Here is a 21857-nt window from a genome sequence, read left to right as displayed (position 1 = left end):
GCCTTTGATACTAATCTTACGGGTTGGGTCGTGCCCACTGCTGTTTCTGATATGGTGGCTGCTAGGGAGAGTGCTGATATTGTTGTGGGCTCATCCTCTTGTTCACAATCCTGGGGAAAGTTCAAAACAGGATACAACTTGCACGGATTAGTGTTAGCATTAATTACTTTGGTTACATTATCTTTAACTTCTATACATTTAACATGACCCTGAGTGCCATTCTCTGCAACCAATTTCTCTCCAGGTATGTATGGTGGTGGGGGTGCAGTGGCTATCAGTTTCCTGATAGGGTTAGATCCAGCGGCTTGCGCCAACCCCCTTTGTATTTCACCTTCCTGTTGCCACAATGTTAAATAATCATAATGTCTAATAAGCCTTTTTGAAGATTTAATCAGGCAAACTCTTCTCCTTAAATTCTGTAATACTTCTGGGTTAAAACTACCTACCCGGGGAAACTTTTTCCCGTCATGCACAGTCATCCTTTCCCATTCATTGCACAACATTTCTGTGTGATGACCATATTTCTCACACATGATGTACCTTGCCGACCCGATTGGTCGGTTTACCAAATCAACCTGAACCTCGGTTGATCGCCCCTTACCTGAACAACTGGCCCCCATCTCTGCAGGTGCTGCTTTCACTACCTCTGACTTCAAATCAGGGTCTTCGGCAACCCTTACAAAAACCAAGATGCTCGGGGTAAGGCTGCGGTGGGGGTTTTGCTTCGAAGTCCGCCCACTTAACTCCCGCCCACGCTGGCCAATACGGCGACCAAAGTTACCAGAGGTTCCGTACCCAACCTAGGGCACCTAAGTACGTCTACTTGCTCGGGCGTGTGGGAGTGTCTTACCCTCCCCAGCAAGTATCAGTCGCTGGAATGTCCCTGAGTGATCAGGCTACTTCCCTTAAAATAAAAAAAATTACACAAATCACGTTAACAATGTGCAAGTAGCGTTCTTCTGAATTCAAGACACGCTAATGCACACAATCACATGCGGTACAATCGTATCTGCACACAAGCAACTAATCTTATGTGCGGAACGATCAGTGGAATCGAAAATTTCGGCTGCGAATTCCTTCAGCAATGAGCTTCTTTGGCCTATATGGGTCTCGCACCAACCCTTTTCGGTTGTGCTCTCTACTTCTAGTCTGCTGTACCTGAACCTCCTGGTCCTTGACCTCCTGGTCTGTTATGTACAGCAGACTCTACTGCTCATTAATATGTCGAGACTAACAAGGGACGCCTCCCAAGCCACCCCACGCTATCACTCTCGCTGGTGTACCTCTTTCTACTGGCCTATGGTTCCCACGTTCGTAAAAGAAGAGAAATCTTATATATACACACTCTTACATTCGAACACTCTTATTTCTGTACAGAATTCCTTTCATTCAGTAATAGTCTAACCCAGAAGAATTGCAACAGAGAAAGTCTTTTTTTTTTTTTTTTCTTTTAACTTTAAACTTTTGGATTTGAGATAGATTTGTGTTATTTTCGCGTTACTTCCTTATCGCCTATTAAAACAATACTATCGTGTGGTTTGTATTATGTGGGCGTATCCGTACGCTCCGTTGCGTAATATACACTCCGTGCGTCGACCCTTGCGTTGCGTACGCCCTGCCCTTGTAAGGACACGTGTACGCAGACCAAGTACGTCCACAGTAACACACTACACGTTTATCAATGTGAATGATCTTTAACAGTAATCATTCACTGAACACCACCCAAATCTCCCTTGTATTTCTAGGCGAGACTGTGTGCGTGCCTTTTACAATTATTCCCTTAAATATTACTTTTTATCTTTTAACTATTAATAACAACAAATGTCTCAGCACGTTATCACTAGTGTGTGGCAATCAGGAGAATGAGGTACGGACAAATAATACTAAACAAGAAATACAGGTGTGTGTGCTTATGCGTACGTTCGCAAAACAGAAACTAAACAGGTTTTAAAAGACAATAACGTACTGTTCCTACCTTCCGGTTCCGGATTCCTTCAGCACTCCTTACTAAGCGAAGCAGACGCTTATCTGGTCAGCACTACGAGGAATATTACCTCCCGCCCTTTGCTGACTGATAATGTCTGCTGAAATTACTTAGTGCAGATATGTGAAGAGCGGGCGAGTCCCCAATTGATAAAGCCTACTGATTTATCCTATATTAAACACGCTAAAAGGTTAAGAGACTCAGTACGCTATTGGAGTATGTGGTACCGTAAGGGTACGCACTTAGCGTAGCGGACGCTTAGCCGTGGACGAGACGCATGAGCGGCACGTTCGCTCACGGCTTAATGCGTAGAGGCAAGCACGCTATAGGCTGCCGATTAACGTAACGATACGCTATCAGCGTAGCGGACGCTCGAGACCACGAGGAGATCACAAGCGGCGCTGACGCTCAGAGTTAAACCTTTATAACTATACCATAAATAATGTACTTATACTGTAAACCTTTGTGCAGTGTTAGGGTGTAAATGCAACACAGTGTAACCTTGTTAGTTTAAAAGCTGTATGAGCGTCCGTGACGCTCTGAGAACACTTAGCAATATAATAAACACTCAAATACCGGTCTAAGGGTCTAACACCTTTTAAGGGAGAGAATGAACGTTCAATTGCAAAAGGATACACATTACAACTTATACACTACCAAACTAACATAAAATACCTAACCGAATTACTACACGTTAAAATTACAATAGCGGCACAATTACATTTAAGGGGAAAGAGAGAGAAAAATGGCTTACAACAAATTAGGAGATAAATATGGTTGCAGAGAACTTACGCACAAGGGGAAACAATCGCATGCGCCTTTCTGGATATCCAGCTCCCGATTATCAGTGATGAGAACCGTTGAGAAGAATAGAGAGCTGGCCCAGGTCGGCTTGTCTTTATATACACTTACACACAGTACAGTACAATGGTCCCTACATTCTTATTGTTCATTGGACACAGGAATCCGTCTCCGCATTATAACAAAAGGTCATAGGTTGGTTCATACAGGTGGGCTGTGACTATTTCAAACTGCTCAAGTGGGAGGGAAACTCAGGTTTCCCGCCGCATGGGTAATAAACTGCAAATATAGCAAATGTCCATAAACTTCTTATGGCCATAACTATACGCACGAGCGATTAATCCGTTTCTAACCATCACCGGAATATTGCTAATTTAATACTCTTCCGATGGATACTAAACACCACTGTGTCACCCCTGTCTGACCCTTCGTATCAAACAAAGAGGGATCTCTTTGTCTCTGAACATACTACATTAACTAAACTTTCAGATTCTATCAAAGGGACCATAATCTACAAAATACATTATATGACTAAAATATGTAACGATCGAGTCGCCCGCTAGACGCACACAAACTCTACCGTAAATGCGCATACGGTGCGCCTGCGAGTATACGCACGCGTGGGAGGGCTCATGCACGTGCAGCGGGCACACGCATGAGGTGCATATATGGCAATGTGCAGCGTGATATTTTTCTGACTTTGACACACCCAAGGGTGGCAAAAAGTATTCATTAATTGATTATTGCAATAAAAGATGTTTTGCATATCACAGATGACTCCTCTGTCACTGACACGAGGGTACACAGGTTTAAGGTAAAGAAACCTGAGGTAATGTTTCCCCCATCTTATGAGCTGAATGCGTTATTTGAAAAAGCTTGGGAAACTCCAGACAAAAGAATTATTATGGCGTATCCTTTCCCATCAAAGGACAGGTTACGGTGGGAATCATCACCCACGGTCGACAAGGCCTTAACACGCTTGTCCAAAAAGGTGGCCCTACCGTCCCCGGACACGGCGACACTAAAAGGTTCTGCGGATCGCAGGCATGAAACTACCTTAAAATCAATTTATACACATACGGGGGCTTTGCTCAGACCGGCAATAGCATCGGCTTGGGTTTGTAGCGCGGTAGCAGCTTGGACAGATACCTTGTCAGCTGATATTGATACCCTAGATAGGGATACCATTTTATTGACTTTAGGTCACATCAGAGACGCAGTCTCATATATACGCTGTGGACCCGCCAATGGACGGGTGATGCCGACTCAGAGGCATATGGAAATTTTGCCTTACAAGGGTGAGCTTTTAATTGGGGAAAGTCTCACGGACCTGGTTTCAACAGCTACCGCGAGTAAATCTACCTTTTTTTGCCTTATGTTCCCCCACAGCAAAAGAAAATGCCGCAGTATCAGATGCAGTCCTCTCGGTCGCATAAGTCCAGAAGAGGTCAGGGCTCTTCCTTCCTCACCAGAGGTTAGAGTAGAGGGAAAAAGAATGCCTGCTACGGCCAGTTCCCAGGAACAGAAGTCCTCCCCGGCTTCTACTAAATCCACTGCATGACGCTGGGGCTCCACTGAGGGAGTCCGCTCCGGTGGGGGCACGTCTTCGACTCTTCAGCCACGTCTGGGTTCAGTTGGATGTGGATCATTGGGCGATGGTAATTGTGTCCCGAGGTTACAAGCTGGAATTCAAAGACGTGCCTCCCCGCCAATTCTTCAAATCTACTTTACCAGCGTATCCCCCAGAGAGGGAGATAGTGTGGGCTGCAATTCAAAAGCTGTGTCTACAGCAAGTGATTATTAGGGTTCCCTTAATGCAACAGGGAAAAGGGTTCTATTCAACCCTATTTGGGGCAACCGAAACCGGATGGCTCGGTCAGACCCATTCTCAACTTAAAATCCCTGAACCTGTACTTAAAAAGGTTCAAGTTCAGGATGGAATCGCCAAGGGCAGTGATCTACAGCCTGGAAGGGGGGGATTTTATGGTGTCACTAGACATAAAGGATGCATACCTTCATGTCCCCATTTATCCTCCTCATCAAGCGTACCTGAGATTAGCTGTACAGGCCTGTCATTTCCAATTTCAGATGTTGCCGTTTGGGCTTTCCACGGCCCCAAGGGTTTTCACCAAGGTAATGGCGGAAGTGATGGTACTCTTGCGCAGGCAAGGAGTCACAAGTATCCCGTACTTGGACGATCTCCTGATAAAAGCGAGATCAAAGGAACAGTTGCACTCCCTGAGAGTGCTGCAGCAACATGGCTGGATTCTAAATCTACCAAAGTCACAGTTGGTTTCAACAACTCGGCTGTCTTTCTTAGGCATGGTTCTGGACACAGAACAGAAGAGGGTTTTTCTCCCAATGGAAAAAGCCCAGGAACTCCAGAACAGGGTCAGAGACCTGTTAAAACAAAAAAGAGTGTCAGTCCATCAATGCACTCGAGTACTGGAGAAAATGGTGGCGACCTACGAGGCCATCCCCTTCGGCAGGTTTCAGGCGACGACTTTTTAGTGGGACCTCCGGGATAAGTGGTCCGGGTCTCGCCTTCCAATACATCAGAAGATAACCCTGTCCCCCAGGGCCAGGGTGTCTCTCCTGTGGTGGCTACAGAGTGCTCATCTTCTAGTAGGTCGCAGGTTCAGCATTCAAGACTGGGTCCTGGTGACCACGGACGCGAGCCTCCGAGGATGGGGAGCAGTCACACAAGGAAGGAATTTTCAGGGACAGTGGTCAAGCCAGGAGGCTTGCCTACACATCTACATACTGGAATTAAGGGCCGTTTACAACGGCCTACGACAAGCGGAGAATCTTCTTCGCGACCTACCGGTTCTGATTCAATCTGACAACGTCACAGCTGTGGCTCATGTAAACCGCCAAGGCGGTACAAAGAGCAGAGTGGCAATGGCGGAAGCCACCATGGTTCTGTGGTGGGCAGAAAATCACGTAAGCGCTCTGTCAGCGATATCCATTCCGGGAGTGGACAACTGGGAAGCAGTCTTCCTCAGCAGACACGATCTCCATCTAGGAGAGTGGGGACTTCATCAAGAAGTCTTTGCAGAGATAACAAGTCGTTGGGAGCTTCCTCAAATAGTCATGATGGCATCGCGCCTCAACAAGAAGCTTTGGAGGTATTGCGCCAGGTCAAGGGACCCTCAGGCAGTAGCGGTGGACCATGGGTGTTTCAGTCGGTCTATGTGTTCCCTCCTCTGCCTCTCATCTCAAAAATATTGAGAATCATAAGACAAACAAGAGTGCAGACAATACTCATTGTTCCAGATTGGCCTCGAAGGGCCTGGTATTCAGATCTTCAGGGGATGCCCAAAGAAGATCCATGGCCTCTTCCTCTCAGAGAGGACCTGTTGCAGCAGGGGCCCTGCATGTTCCAAGACTTAATGCGGTTACGTTTGACGGCATGGCGGTGAATAAAGAATCCTAGCGGAGAAGGATATTCCGGTAGAAGTCATCCCTACTCTGATAAAGGCTAGGAAGGAAGTGATGGCGAAACATTATCACCGTATCTGGAGAAAGTTTGTATCTTGGTGTGAAGCCAGGAATCCTCCTACGGAAGGTTTCCACTTGGGCCGTTTTCTCCATTTTCTACAGACAGGAGTGGATATGGGCCTAAAGTTAGGCTCCATTAAGGTACAGATTTCGGCCCTGTCTATATTCTTCCAGAAGGAATTGGCTTCTCTCCCAGGAGTCCAAACTTTTGTAAGGGGAGTGCTAAATATCCAGCCTCCTTTTGTGCCCCCGGTGGCACCATGGGACCTTAACGTAGTGTTACAATTCCTTAAATCGCACTGGTTTGAGCCTTTTCAAACAGTTGAATTGAAATTTCTCACTTGGAAAGTGGTCATGTTATTGGCCTTGGCATCTGCAAGGCGGGTGTCCAAATTGGCGGTTTTGTCTCACAAGAGCCCCTATCTGATTTTCCAGGTGGATACAGCGGAATGGAGGACTCGTCCTCAATTTCTACCTGAGGTGGTTTCGTCTTTTCGCATGAACCAACCTATTGTGGTGCCTGTGGCTACGGGTGACTTGGAGGACTCCAAGTCCCTGGTTGTAGTCAGGGCCTTAAATATTTATGTAGCCAGGACGGCAAGGGGTTAGGAAAACAGGTTCTGTTTGTCTTGTATGCAGCCAGGCGCTCCTGCTTCTAAGCAGACTATTGCTCGCTGGATCTGGAACTCGATTCAGCAGGTTCATTCTACAGCTGGATTGCCGTTACCAAATTCAGTAAAGGCCCATTCCACTAGGAAGGTGGGCTCTTCTTGGGCGGCTTCCCGAGGTGTCTCGGCATTACAGCTTTGCCGAGCAACTACTTGGTCGGGTTCAAACACTTTTGCAAAATTCTACAAGTTTGGTACCCTGGCTGATGAGGACCTTGCGTTTGCTCAGTCGGTGCTGCACGACCGGTTTGGAGCTTTGGTATAAACCCCATGGTCCTTACGGAGTCCCCAGCATCCTCTAGGACGTAAGAGAAAATAAGATTTTAAACCTACCGTTAAATCTTTTTCTCCAAGTCCGTAGAGGATGCTGGGCGCCCATCCCAGTGCGGACTAAATCTGCAAGCCTTCTATATAGTTAGGGTTATGTTACAGTTGGAATCGGTCTTTGACTGATACTGTTTTTTGTTAATACTGTTAACTGGTTGCGTATATTCCAGGTTATATGGTATGATTGGTGTGGGCTGGTATGAATCTTGCCCTTAGATTAACAAAATCCTTTCCTCATATTGTCCATCTCCTCTGGGCACAGTTCTCTAACTGAGGTCTGGAGGAGGGGCATAGAGGGAGGAGCCAGTGCACACCCATACTAAAAGTTCTTTATAGTGCCCATGTCTCCTGCGGAGCCCGTCTATACCCCATGGTCCTTACGGAGTCCCCAGCATCCTCTACGGACTAGGAGAAAAAGATTTACCGGTAGGTTTAAAATCTTATTATTTTGTGTGTACCACAGTGAAGTGGACCAAAAATGGGATTTTAATTACCAACTGGTAAATCCTTTTCTCGTAGTCCATAAGGGATACTGGGGTCACTTAATACGATGGGGTCCAAAGGAGCTGCGCAGACACTGCCATGGTTCTTGCATTAATAGCACCTATTTCCTTGATAGAATCACACAGGAAGCGTGAAGTATCCTGAATGTGTTTGATCAGCATCACCATATTCAATAGAGGCATATTCCCCGCAAGGCCCTCTTGAGTCTGGCCCGCCCAGGTTTGAATGGCATGTCATCCAGCAACCAGCTATCACAGGTCTTTGTGTTGCACCAGGTGCTGTGTAAATAGACTTGAGAGTAGTCTCCATTTTCCTATCCCCAGGATCCTTTAATGCAGAAGTCCCAGGAACTGGTAATACTACCTTTTTAGATAGGCGTGTACTGCAGCATCTTCTGCTGGAATTTTTAACACATCCCTAATATCAAGTATGAGGGGTTCCATCCCCTGTGCTGGAGATGGATCTTCATCCAATTCTGAAAGGAAGTCAGGCAACCCACGCTTATGTGGCCCTGAAGTCTTTTGACTATTTGCAGAGAGCTGAGAGAACATGTCCGCCATCAAGGATTTTATCAAAACCAACCAGGATGGCTCTTCAACCTTCCAACCTCCCCCCCCCCCCCCCCCCCCCCTCTTCTCCAGACGCCTCACTAATTGAGAGGACTGACTACACTGATCACATGTGAGTGTACCAGCCACAGAGGGGGAAAATCTGGTATTGCATATCATACATAGTTGATGTTTTACCATGTTTACTGGAGACTCTCACTCACACGCCATCCACACAGACAAGGTATAGCAAGCCTGCCCAGACTGGTATGTGTATGAGACCCAGAGAGAAAGGACCAGAACACCAAGCCTAGCAGACTCTGTAAGACTACAGGCTGTATATAATACACTAAAGCTCTGTGTAAACACCGGAGCTTGCTGCTGGTACAGGACAGTAATTATTATATAATTTGCGGCTATCCCCCTTTCCAACACCCCAGTACCAGGTTCCTGCGTATCTGGAGAGGGAGGTGCCAGGAAACCGCTGGTCCCGTTCTGAGTGAACTCCGCCCACTTATTTGCGCCTGAGCTGTGTGTTTTATTTATACTGGCCAATGTCTCCAAACAGTGCCAAACAAAGTATGAATACTTGTATCCACTTACCCGCAGGCAGTGTACGCAGTGGGGCTATGGGATCCTCCCCCAACCCCCCCCCCCCCCTGTGGGCGTGTGTGCTAAGGCGCCGCGCCCACAGTACAACAACCCTTTGGGACAGTGATGCTGTGATGCGGCTCTGACACCTTAAAGAGGCCGGTGATCCACCCCCCACTAACTCCCTTTGTGCAGGTATGCTGTTGCCCAAGAAAAATCCTCTGGAGCTCCAGAGTGTGCATCCTCTCCTGAAACTGGCTGTGGGAGGGGGCATAGAGGGGAGAAGTCAGCACGCCCAGTAGAAGAAATTTAAAGTGCACCGGCTCCTTTGGACCCCATCGTACTAAGTGACCCCAGTATCCCTTATGGATGCTAGAGAAAAATGCATGATTAGCACATAACTTTCTAATATGGTTAAAGAAAAAAAGTGTAAACAAAATTTTAATTTGGTAAATAACTGATGGTGATGAGATTCCTAAACCTAAAATAAATGATTTTGCCATTTGGGAGTCTTATGCTATGTACACATTATGCGATCCTATACGATATGATATATGATATTGTATGAGATACCGGATCGTGTGTACACATTACAAACGATATCTAGAAACAGTCATCACTGGAGTTCAAAACCACACAATATCACCTCATCAAGACTGTATGTTGTCTGACATGCGACCCGCGGGAGCGTGCGTCGTACGTCAGATTCACATTATGCAATGTCATTTATGACTGAACGATATTGTATAGTATGTACGCAGCATAAATGTAAATTTTAAAATGTTCATATTATTCTAAGTAGCATTTGTTTATAAAATTAAAAATCAAAACTCATCGTCACAAAACAAACAAGATTTACTTTGCATTGTACATTTTCAAGTCAAACTGTTTTATGTACATTGCTTGATCTACACTGTGTATCTATATGTGTATATAGATATATATATATAATCTATATTAATCGATGCCAGCAAAGTTTTTCCTAGCACCCTGTAGAAGTAATGTGCACGAACAGCAAAACAGCTTTTAGCATCAAAAATATAATTTTTTTTAATCTTCAAACTGGATTAATACAATTTGTTTTTGCGCAGATACTGCTTGCTGAAATTTAAATGTTGAACTTTTTTTTTTCCCTCTTCATTACAGTTATTGACTTATGGTCTGCAGGCGTTATGTTCCTCTCTCTTCTCAGTGGCAGATACCACTTCTTTAATGCTGTGGATGACATGAATGCTCTGGCTCAGATCATGACAATTCGTGGTTCAGGAGAAACTGTTCAAGCTGCTAAACAGTTTGGTAAGCATACATCTAGTTAAGTGTCTGCATATTATAACTATAGATGTATTTACACCTGCGAGTATCTACACCTTCAAAAATAAATAAAAAATAAAATACTTTAATTTTTATATATATATATATATATATATATATATATATATATATATATATATATATATACATATATATATTATTTAGACTACACCAACATTTTGTTGAATGTTGACTTTGGGGGCATTTCAGTAAAAAGTGTTCACGGGTGAAAAAGGGAGGTAGCCTCAGCTTTAATGCCCGTGGCTATTCAATTGCACTCCTTTTTCACCCGACAGCCTTATTAACGTCCATTAAATTAGCTTGTTTACACAGGTTAACGGATGTCACCCACAGAATCTGTGGAAAGCTTGGATTTGCATGTTAACTGTGTCGCAGCACCCGTTAACCTGCTAGTTATCAGGGATTTCTCTGACGTCTTAAGTGGATGCTGGGACTCCGTAAGGACCATGGGGAATAGCGGCTCCGCAGGAGACTGGGCACAACTAAAAGAAAGCTTTAGACTACTGGTGTGCACTGGCTCCTCCCACTATGACCCTCCTCCAGACTTCAGTTAGAATCTTGTGCCCGGCTGAGCTGGATGCACACTAGGGGCTCTCCTGAGCTCCTAGAAAGAAAGTATATTTAGGTTTTTTATTTTACAGTGAGATCTGCTGGCAACAGACTCACTGCAGCGAGGGACTAAGGGGAGAAGAAGCGAACCTACCTGACTGGAGGTAGCTTGGGCTTCTTAGGCTACTGGACACCATTAGCTCCAGAGGGATCGAACACAGGACCCGACCTCGATCGTTCGGTCCCGGAGCCGCGCCGCCGGCTCCCTTACAGAGCCAGAAGCAAAAAGTGTTCCGGAAAATCGGCGGCTGAAGACTTCTGTCTTCAACAAGGTAGCGCACAGCACTGCAGCTGTGCGCCATTGCTCCTCATGCACACCTCACACTCCGGTCACTGCTGGGGGGGGGCGCCCTGAGGGCAATATAATACACCTTGGCTGGCAAATCTACACCATATATAGTCAGGAAGGCTATATAGGTGTAAAAATACCCCTGCCAGAATTCCAGAAAAAGCGGGAGAAGTCCGCCGGAAAAGGGGCGGGGCTATCTCCCTAGGCACACTGGCGCCATTTCCCCTCACAGCTCCGCTGGAAGGACGCTCCCTGGCTCTCCCCTGCTGTGTCAAGCTACATAAGGGTAAAAAAGAGAGGGGGGGCACTAAATTTAGGCGCAGTGTATATATATATATATATATATATATATATATATATATATATATATATATATATATATATATATATATATATATATCCACGGTAATCCTGCACTCTCATCCCATATACTTCAACGTTGCGGGTGCTCCTAATGAACCCTTGCAGATCCACTCGAACAGCAAAATTTCCACTAGGTGGAAGGTGCACTCTCGCGGTAATAAATGAGGTCCGTATATAAAAGACTTTTATTAGTAAAGTCCAAAAGCCATATATGTCGACGTTTCGGTCCGTATGACGGGCCTTTCTCAAGACTATTAGCTTTTAAATAAACATCTTGCATCAGAATATTGTCATGTGTCTGTGAAAAGAATAAAGTATAGACAAATTCACATATACAGGGAACTACGCCTCCCAGGCCAAGTATCATCTGACAACCTTCCAATAATATAATCACCGCATTAAATATTCCATCTCACCAATTACTAATGTATATGACCATGCAGCTTTTACTTGAAATTCACCACCTTCACCTGTGACAGAGCCACCCAAACTCATAGTATCACGTGAGAACAGCTCACCTAAGATCAGATCATAGTCATCAACAAATTCCTAGCGCAAAAGGGATAGCATATCCGGACACAGTCTTTAAAATTCATAGATGTAGAAGAACATACATCTAAGATAAATGTCAAACATGGATTATACTCAAGGAAAAAATCACTAACATAGCACTTCAGTAAAAACCATTCTCAAACATACCTGATCAAACAGATCCTGCTACCATGATACAGCTGCAGGGTCACGGTATGCACGGCGTGCTGCATAAATAACAACAAAAACTGCATCCATATTGTGCTACAATCTGCGTTCAGTAAACGGTCAATGATACAAAGTAACAGGTGAAAACTTACTGTGGTTGAGAGGAGAGTAACGCGTCCCTGAGCTGCATGCCAAATGACAGCAACGGGACTGCTATTTAAATATCCCGGACCGGAAGTAGCCGGATACATCGTATGCATCCCTCTAAAACTTCCCGCCAGTGGGTGTTCGCGGCTAATACTCTACAGAATGCTCCATCATCCACACAAGAGCGGCTCCCAGGCCGCACATCACAACAGCCACCAAAGGCCCCATGTACCAACATCAGCAACACCTGTAACGCGCCCCGGCAGATCACGGAGCTCCTGCGTTCCATCTGCCGGAAGTGCGTTCCACCGGACCGGAAATGGCCCGAATGTGCACCAAACAGGCAGTGGGTGAACTCTAAATTGGGTTCCTACCCTCTAATGTTAAATGAAATCAGATGACAGTGTGCGGTATATCGTGGGGCGTGGCTCACATGCTGCGACCAAAACATTAGTAAGGTGATCACAATGGGAAAAAAACTATGTCAATACTTAACAGATGTCTAGGCCTGGGGGGTAGTCCATACATACAAACATCGCACAACCGAACCAATGTACAAAGTACAAAAACACCGAATAATTACAATTCAGTGTTAAAAAATCAAAAGATAAATGAAAATAAAAATAAAAAATAAAATTATAGAGATATAATACATGAAAAAAACATAATGTAAATAAATGAATTCTCTGAAAGGAACCTTTGGAGCCTAATGGTATTAGGCTGCCTGTGTACACTTTAGGTAGATATGTCAATTGACCATTACATAGTGTGATTAGAACAAGTTACATAAATGACATCGTCACCCAATATAGGGGTATATGCAATTGCGGTCGAATTCCCGAAATTGTCGAATTTCGGGTCATTTTCGACCAAAAAAAAAAATCGCCTATGCAATTCAGTGCTTTCCGACCAAAAAACGGACTTTCAAAATTCGACTTTTTGAAATTCGACTTTTTGCAAATTCGACTTTTCTGCAATGATACAAGTGCTGCAATTCGACCAAAGCATATTCAATTCAAGTTTGGAAATTCGACAGCAGTGCTTTTAGACAGCAAATTCGTCATTTTCAATCCGCCACACTTTGGAGGGTGAAAACAAATAAAAATTTAAACATGTTTTTTTTTGTGTTTTTTTGGGGGGGAATAGCAGATCTATTTATATTAGAAGGGATTAGGTACTTTTTTTTTTTTTTAATGCTGGAACGGTGAAATCATAAAAAAAAATGGCGTGGGGTCCCCCCTCCAAAGCATAACCAGCCTCGGGCTCTTCGAGCTGGTCCTGGTTCTAAAAATGCGGGGAAAAAATTGACAGGGGATCCCCCGTATTTTTGGCACCAGCACCGGGCTCTGCGCCTGGTGCTGGTGCCAAAAATACGGGGGACAAAAAGAGTAGGGGTCCCCCGTATTTTTAACACCAGCATCGGGCTCCACTAGCTGGACAGATAATGCCACAGCCGGGGGTCACTTTTATGCCGTGCCCTGCGGCCGTGGCATTAAATATCCAACTAGTCACCCCTGGCCGGGGTACCCTGGGGGAGTGGGGACCCCTTCAATCAAGGGGTCGTCCCCCCCAGCCACCCAAGGGCCAGGGGTGAAGCCCGAGGCTGTCCCCCCCCCCATCCAATGGGCTGCGGATGGGGGGGCTGATAGCCTTTTGTGATAATAAAAAGATATTGTTTTTTCCAGTAGTACTACAAGTCCCAGCAAGCCTCCCCCGCAAGCTGGTACTTGGAGAACCACAAGTACCAGCATGCGAGAGAAAAACGGGCCCGCTGGTACCTGTAGTACTACTGGGAAAAAAATACCCAAATAAAAACAGGACACACACACCGTCGACAGTAAAACTTTATTTCATACGTCGACACACACATACTTACCTATGTTCACACGCCGACATCGGTCCTCTTCTCCATGTAGAATCCACGGATACCTGAAAAGAAAAGATCAATATACTCACCTCAGCCATGGTCCAGAGATAAATCCACGTACTTGGCAAAAAAACAAACCGAACACCCGCTCCATGCCGGACTGAAAGGGGTCCCATGCTGACACATGGGACACCTTTCCACGAATGAGACCTGTCAGTGACAGCTGTCACAGAAAGGTCTCTAAGCCAATCAGGAAGCGCAACTTCGTTGCGCTCACCTGATTGGCTGTGCGCTGTCTGTACTGTGACAGCACATCGCAAAGCCGCTCCATTACTTTCAATGGTGGGAACTTAGCGGCTAGCGGTAAGGTCACCCGCCGGTCAGCGGCTGACCGGCGGGTGACCCCACCGCTACCCGCAAAGTTCCCACCATTGAAAGTAATGGAGCGGCTTTGCGATGTGCTGTCACAGTACAGACAGCGCACAGCCAATCAGGTGAGCGCCACGGAAGTAGCGCTTCCTGATTGGCTGAAGGGACGTCAGTGACAGGAGTCACGTGATGTCCCGGCATTCGGGAGAAAGGGGTCTGATGTGAAAGCATTGGACCCCTTTCTAGTCCGGTATGGAGCGGGTTTTTGCGTGTTTTTTTTTTTAAACAAGTACGTGGATTTTACTCTCTGGACGTGGATTTATCTCTGGACGCTGGAAGGTGAGTATAATTTTTTCACAGGTACCCTCGGATCGTCGGAGACCGTGGCAGTCGGCGTGTCAACATAGGTAAGTATGTGTGTGTCGGTAGTGTGTAATAAAGTTTTACTATCAAGGTGTGTGTGTCCTGTTTTTATTTGGGTATTTTTTTCCCAGTAGTACTACAGGTACCAGCGGACCCGTTTTTCTCCCGCATGCTGGTACTTGTGGTTCTCCAAGTACCAGCTTGCGGGGGAGGCTTGCTGGGACTTGTAGTACTGCTGGAAAAAACAATATCTTTTTATTATCACAAAAGGCTATCAGCCCCCCCATCCGCAGCCCATTGGATGGGGGGGGGACAGCCTCGGGCTTCACCCCTGGCCCTTGGGTGGCTGGGGGGGGGGGGGACCCCTTGATTGAAGGGGTCCCCACTCCCCCAGGGTACCCCGGCCAGGGGTGACTAGTTGGATATTTAATGCCACGGCCGCAGGGCACGGCATAAAAGTGACCCCCGGCTGTGGCATTATCTGTCCAGCTAGTGGAGCCCGATGCTGGTGTTAAAAATACGGGGGACCCCTACTCTTTTTGTCCCCCGTATTTTTGGCACCAGCACCAGGCGCAGAGCCCGGTGCTGGTTTTAAAAATACGGGGGATCCCTGGCCAATTTTTCCCCTGCATTTTTAGAACCAGCTCGATGAGCCCGAGGCTGGTTATGCTTTGGAGGGGGGACCCCACGCCATTTTTTTTTTCGGGTTTTTCACGTTTTTTTTTACCGTTTTTTAAAATCGCGGCAAAATCCGCCAAATCGGCCGATTTTCGCCCGCGACTCTGGCGAATCCGTTTTTCATTGAATATGGTGAATTCCGGAAGCCACCTTCCGGGATTCACCTGTCGAATTGAGTCGAATTAAAAAACGGCGAAAATTGCCGCGAATTCGACCGCAATTGCATATACCCTATAGTGTCTAATAAGGAGAACCACACCAATCTACCTCCAAGACACAAATATAAATCAATTCCTTCGATAGTGACAGGTTCCTGTCATTTATGTAACTTGTTCTAATCACACTATGTAATGGTCAATTGACATATCTACCTAAAGTGTACACAGGCAGCCTAATACCATTAGGCTCCAAAGGTTCCTTTCAGAGAATTCATTTATTTACATTATGTTTTTTTCATGTATTATATCTCTATAATTTTATTTTTTATTTTTATTTTCATTTATCTTTTGATTTTTTAACACTGAATTGTAATTATTCAGTGTTTTTGTACTTTGTACATTGGTTCAGTTGTGCGATGTTTGTATGTATGGACTACCCCCCAGGCCTAGACATCTGTTAAGTATTGACATAGTTTTTTTCCCATTGTGATCACCTTACTAATGTTTTGGTCGCAGCATGTGAGCCACGCCCCACGATATACCGCACACTGTCATCTGATTTCATTTAACATTAGAGGGTAGGAACCCAATTTAGAGTTCACCCACTGCCTGTTTGGTGCACATTCGGGCCATTTCCGGTCCGGTGGAACGCACTTCCGGCAGATGGAACGCAGGAGCTCCGTGATCTGCCGGGGCGCGTTACAGGTGTTGCTGATGTTGGTACATGGGGCCTTTGGTGGCTGTTGTGATGTGCGGCCTGGGAGCCGCTCTTGTGTGGATGATGGAGCATTCTGTAGAGTATTAGCCGCGAACACCCACTGGCGGGAAATTTTAGAGGGATGCATACGATGTATCCGGCTACTTCCGGTCCGGGATATTTAAATAGCAGTCCCGTTGCTGTCATTTGGCATGCAGCTCAGGGACGCGTTACACTCCTCTCAACCACAGTAAGTTTTCACCTGTTACTTTGTATCATTGACCGTTTACTGAACGCAGATTGTAGCACAATATGGATGCAGTTTTTGTTGTTATTTATGCAGCACGCCGTGCATACCGTGACCCTGCAGCTGTATCATGGTAGCAGGATCTGTTTGATCAGGTATGTTTGAGAATGGTTTTTACTGAAGTGCTATGTTAGTGATTTTTTCCTTGAGTATAATCCATGTTTGACATTTATCTTAGATGTATGTTCTTCTACATCTATGAATTTTAAAGACTGTGTCCGGATATGCTATCCCTTTTGCGCTAGGAATTTGTTGATGACTATGATCTGATCTTAGGTGAGCTGTTCTCACGTGATACTATGAGTTTGGGTGGCTCTGTCACAGGTGAAGGTGGTGAATTTCAAGTAAAAGCTGCATGGTCATATACATTAGTAATTGGTGAGATGGAATATTTAATGCGGTGATTATATTATTGGAAGGTTGTCAGATGATACTTGGCCTGGGAGGCGTAGTTCCCTGTATATGTGAATTTGTCTATACTTTATTCTTTTCACAGACACATGACAATATTCTGATGCAAGATGTTTATTTAAAAGCTAATAGTCTTGAGAAAGGCCCGTCATACGGACCGAAACGTCGACATATATGGCTTTTGGACTTTCCTAATAAAAGTCTTTTATATACGGACCTCATTTATTACCGCGAGAGTGCACCTTCCACCTAGTGGAAATTTTGCTATATATATATATATATATATATATATATATATATATATATATATATATATATATATATATATATATATATATATATATATATATATATATATAATATAAGCAGCTATAAGGGAAAAAACACATTTATAGTGGGATCCCTGTGTTGTATAGCGCTCTGGTGTGTGCTGGCATACTCTCTCTCTGTCTCCCCAAAGGGCTTTGTGGGGTCTTGTCCTCTGTCAGAGCATTCCCTGTGTGTATGCGGTGTGTCGACATGTTTGATGAGGAGGCTTATGTGGAGGCGGAGCAGATGCCTATAAATGTGATGTCACCCCCTGCGGGGCCGACACCTGAGTGGATGGTTATGTGGAAGGAACTACGTGACAGTGTCGACTCCTTACATAAAAGGTTTGACGACATACCAAATATGGGACAGCCGGCTTCTCAGCCTGTGCCTGCCCAGGCGTCTCAAAAGCCATCAGGGGCTCTAAAACGCCCGCTACCTCAGATGGCAGACACAGATGTCGACACGGATACTGACTCCAGTGTCGACGACGATGAGACTAATGTAACTTCCAATAGGGCCACACGTTACATGATTGAGGCAATGAAAAATGTGTTGCACATTTCTGATGTTACCCCTGGTACCACAAAAAAGGGTATTATGTTTGGAGAGAGAAAACTACCAGTAGTTTTTCCTCCATCTGAGGAGTTAAATGAAGTGTGTGAAGAAACTAGTAATTTCTAAAAGGTTACTAATGACGTACCCTTTCCCGCCAGGGGATAGGTCACGTTGGGAAACATCCCCTAGGGTGGATAAAGCGCTCACACGCTTGTCAAAGAAGGTGGCACTACCGTCTCCGGATACGGCCACCCTAAAGGCACCTGCTGATAGAAAGCAGGAGGCTATCCTGAAGTCTGTATATACACACACAGGTATTATACTGAGACCAGCTATTGCTTCAGCATGGATGTGCAGTGCTGCAGCTGCGTGGTCAGATTCCCTGTCGGAAAATATTGATACCCTAGACAGGGACACTATATTGCTAACCGTAGAGCATATTAAAGACGCAGTCTTATACATGAGAGATGCACAGAGGGATATTTGCCGGCTGGCATCTAAAATAAGTGCAATGTCCATTTCTGCCAGGAGAGGGTTATGGACTCGGCAGTGGACAGGTGATGCAGACTCAAAAAGGCACATGGAAGTTTTGCCTTATAAAGGTGAGGAGTTGTTCGGGGATGGTCTCTCGGACCTAGTTTCCACAGCAACTGCTGGGAAGTCTACATTTTTACCCCATGTTTCCCTCACAGCCAAAGAAAGCACCATATTATCAGGTACAGTCCTTTCGGCCCCATAAGGGCAAGCGGGTTAAAGGCGCGTCCTTTCTGCCCAGAGGCAGAGGTAGAGGGAAAAAGCTGCAGCATACAGCCAGTTCCCAGGAGCAAAAGTCCTCCCCCGCTTCCTCTAAGTCCACCGCATGACGCTGGGGCTCCACAGGCGTAGCCAGGTACGGTGGGGGCCCGTCTCAAAAATTTCAGCGATCAGTGGGCTCGCTCACGGGTGGATCCCTGGATCTTTCAAGTAGTATCTCAGGGGTACAAGCTGGAATTCGAGACGTCTCCCCCCCGCCGTTTCCTCAAATCTGCCTTGCCAACAACTCCCTCAGGCAGGGAGGCAGTGATAGAGGCAATTCACAAGCTGTATTCCCAGCAGGTGATAGTAAAGGTGCCCCTTCTTCAACAAGGACGGGGTTACTATTCCACAATGTTTGTGGTACCGAAACCGGACGGTTCGGTGAGACCCATTTTAAATTTGAAATCCTTGAACACATATATTAACAAATTCAAGTTCAAGATGGAATCGCTCAGGGCGGTTATTGCAAGCCTGGACGAGGGGGATTACATGGTATCACTGGACATCAAGGATGCTTACCTGCATGTCCCCATTTACCATCCTCACCAGGAGTACCTCAGATTTGTGGTACAGGATTGTCATTACCAATTCCAGACGTTGCCGTTCGGTCTATCCACGGCTCCGAGGGTCTTTACCAAGGTAATGGCCGAAATGATGATACTCCTTCGAAAGAAGGGAGTTTTAATTATCCCGTACTTGGACGATCTCCTGATAAAGGCGAGGTCCAGGGAGCAGTTGTTGGTCGGGGTAGCACTATCTCGGGAGGTGCTACAACAGCACGGCTGGGTTCTAAATATTCCAAAGTCACAGCTGGTCCCTACGACACGTCTACTGTTCCTGGGGATGGTTCTGGACACAGAACAGAAAAAAGTGTTTCTCCCGGAGGAGAAAGCCAAGGAGCTGTCATCTCTAGTCAGAGGCCTCCTAAAACCAAAACAGGTGTCGGTGCATCACTGCACGCGGATCCTGAGAAAGATGGTAGCTTCCTACGAAGCAATTCCATTCGGCAGGTTCCATGCAAGAACCTTTCAGTGGGACCTCTTGGACAAGTGGTCCGGATCGCATCTTCAGATGCATCGGCTGATAACCCTGTCTCCAAGGACCAGGGTGTGTCTGCTGTGGTGGCTGCAGAGTGCTCATCTTCAAGAGGGCCGCAGATTCGGCATACAGGACTGGGTCCTGGTGACCACGGATGCCAGCCTTCGAGGCTGGGGGGCAGTCACACAGGGAAGAAACTTCCAAGGACTATGGTCAAGTCAGGAGACTTCCCTACACATAAATATTCTGTAACTGAGGGCCATTTACAATGCCCTAAGTCAGGCAAAACCCCTGCTTCAAAACCAGCCGGTACTGATCCAGTCAGACAACATCACGGCGGTCGCCCATGTAAACCGACAGGGCGGCACAAGAAGCAGGACGGCGATGGCAGAAGCCACAAGGATTCTCCGATGGGCGGAAAATCACGTGTTAGCACTGTCAGCAGTGTTCATTCCGGGAGTAGACAACTGGGAAGCAGACTTCCTCAGCAGGCACGACCTCCACCCGGGAGAGTGGGGACTTCATCCAGAAGTCTTCCAACTGATTGTAAACCGTTGGGAAAGGCCACAGGTGGACATGATGGCGTCCCGCCTAAACAAAAAGCTAGAAAGATATTGCGCCAGGTCAAGAGACCCGCAGGCGATAGCTGTGGACGCTCTAGTGACACCGTGGGTGTACCGGTCGGTTTGTGTTCCCTCCTCTTCCTCTCATACCAAAGATACTGAGGATAATAAGGAGAAGAGGAGTAAGAACTATACTCATTGTTCCGGATTGGCCAAGAAGAGCTTGGTACCCAGAACTTCAAGAAATGATCTCAGAGGACCCATGGCCTCTGCCGCTCAGACAGGACCTGCTGCAGCAGGGGCCCTGTCTGTTCCAAGACTTACCGCGGCTGCGTTTGACGGCATGGCGGTTGAACACCGGATCCTGAAGGAAAAGGGCATTCCGGAGGAAGTCATTCCTACGCTGATTAAAGCCAGGAAAGAAGTAACCGCAAACCATTATCACCGCATATGGCGAAAATATGTTGCGTGGTGTGAGGCCAGGAAGGCCCCAACGGAGGAATTTCAGCTGGGCAGTTTCCTGCACTTCCTACAGTCAGGGGTGACTATGGGCCTAAAATTGGGTTCCATTAAGGTCCAGATTTCGGCTCTATCGATTTTCTTCGAGAGAACTGGCTTCACTACCTGAAGTTCAAACTTTTGTTAAGGGAGTGCTGCATATTCAGCCCCCTTTTGTGCCTCCAGTGGCACCTTGGGATCTCAACGTGGTGTTGGATTTCCTAAAGTCACATTGGTTTGAGCCACTTAAAACCGTGGAATTGAAGTATCTCACGTGGAAAGTGGTCATGTTGTTGGCCTTGGCTTCGGCCAGGCGTGTGTCAGAATTGTCGGCTTTGTCATGTAAAAGCCCTTATCTGATTTTCCATATGGATAGGGCAGAATTGAGGACTCGTCCCCAATTTCTCCCTAAGGTGGTATCAGCCTTTCATCTGAACCAACCTATCGTGGTGCCTGCGGCTACTAAAGACTTGGAGGCTTCCAAGTTGTTGGACGTAGTCAGGGCCCTGAAAATTTATGTTTCCAGGACAGCTGGAGTCAGAAAGACTGACTCGCTATTTATCCTGTATGCACCCAACAAGCTGGGTGCTCCTGCTTCAAAGCAGACTATTGCTCGCTGGATCTGTAGTACGATTCAGCTTGCACATTCTGCGGCTGGACTGCCGCATCCTAAATCAGTGAAAGCCCATTCCACGAGGAAGGTGGGCTCTTCTTGGGCGGCTGCCCGAGGGGTCTCGGCTCTACAACTTTGCCGAGCAGCTACTTGGTCGGGGTCGAACACATTTGCTAAATTCTACAAGTTTGACACCCTGGCTGAGGAGGACCTAGAGTTTGCCCATTTGGTGCTGCAGAGTCATCCGCACTCTCCCGCCCGTTTGGGAGC

General features: G+C 46.3%; 1 protein-coding gene across 2 annotated transcripts in view; it reads left to right on the top strand.

Annotated features, from left to right (window-relative positions):
• The window catches only part of CDC7 (cell division cycle 7), a 308046-nt gene that overhangs the window by 273581 nt on the left and 12608 nt on the right, over positions 1-21857 (top strand). For both annotated transcript variants that reach the window (XM_063939919.1, XM_063939920.1), the window contains exon 10: positions 10071-10220. In XM_063939919.1, the coding sequence (XP_063795989.1) occupies positions 10071-10220 (150 nt within the window). The remainder of the gene's footprint in view (positions 1-10070; positions 10221-21857) is intronic.

The sequence above is a fragment of the Pseudophryne corroboree genome, chromosome 9 (assembly GCF_028390025.1).
Source record: "Pseudophryne corroboree isolate aPseCor3 chromosome 9, aPseCor3.hap2, whole genome shotgun sequence".
Taxonomy (NCBI): domain Eukaryota; kingdom Metazoa; phylum Chordata; class Amphibia; order Anura; family Myobatrachidae; genus Pseudophryne; species Pseudophryne corroboree.
The sequence above is the reverse complement of the archived record's forward strand: the minus strand, read 5'-3'. Positions and strand labels throughout refer to the sequence as shown.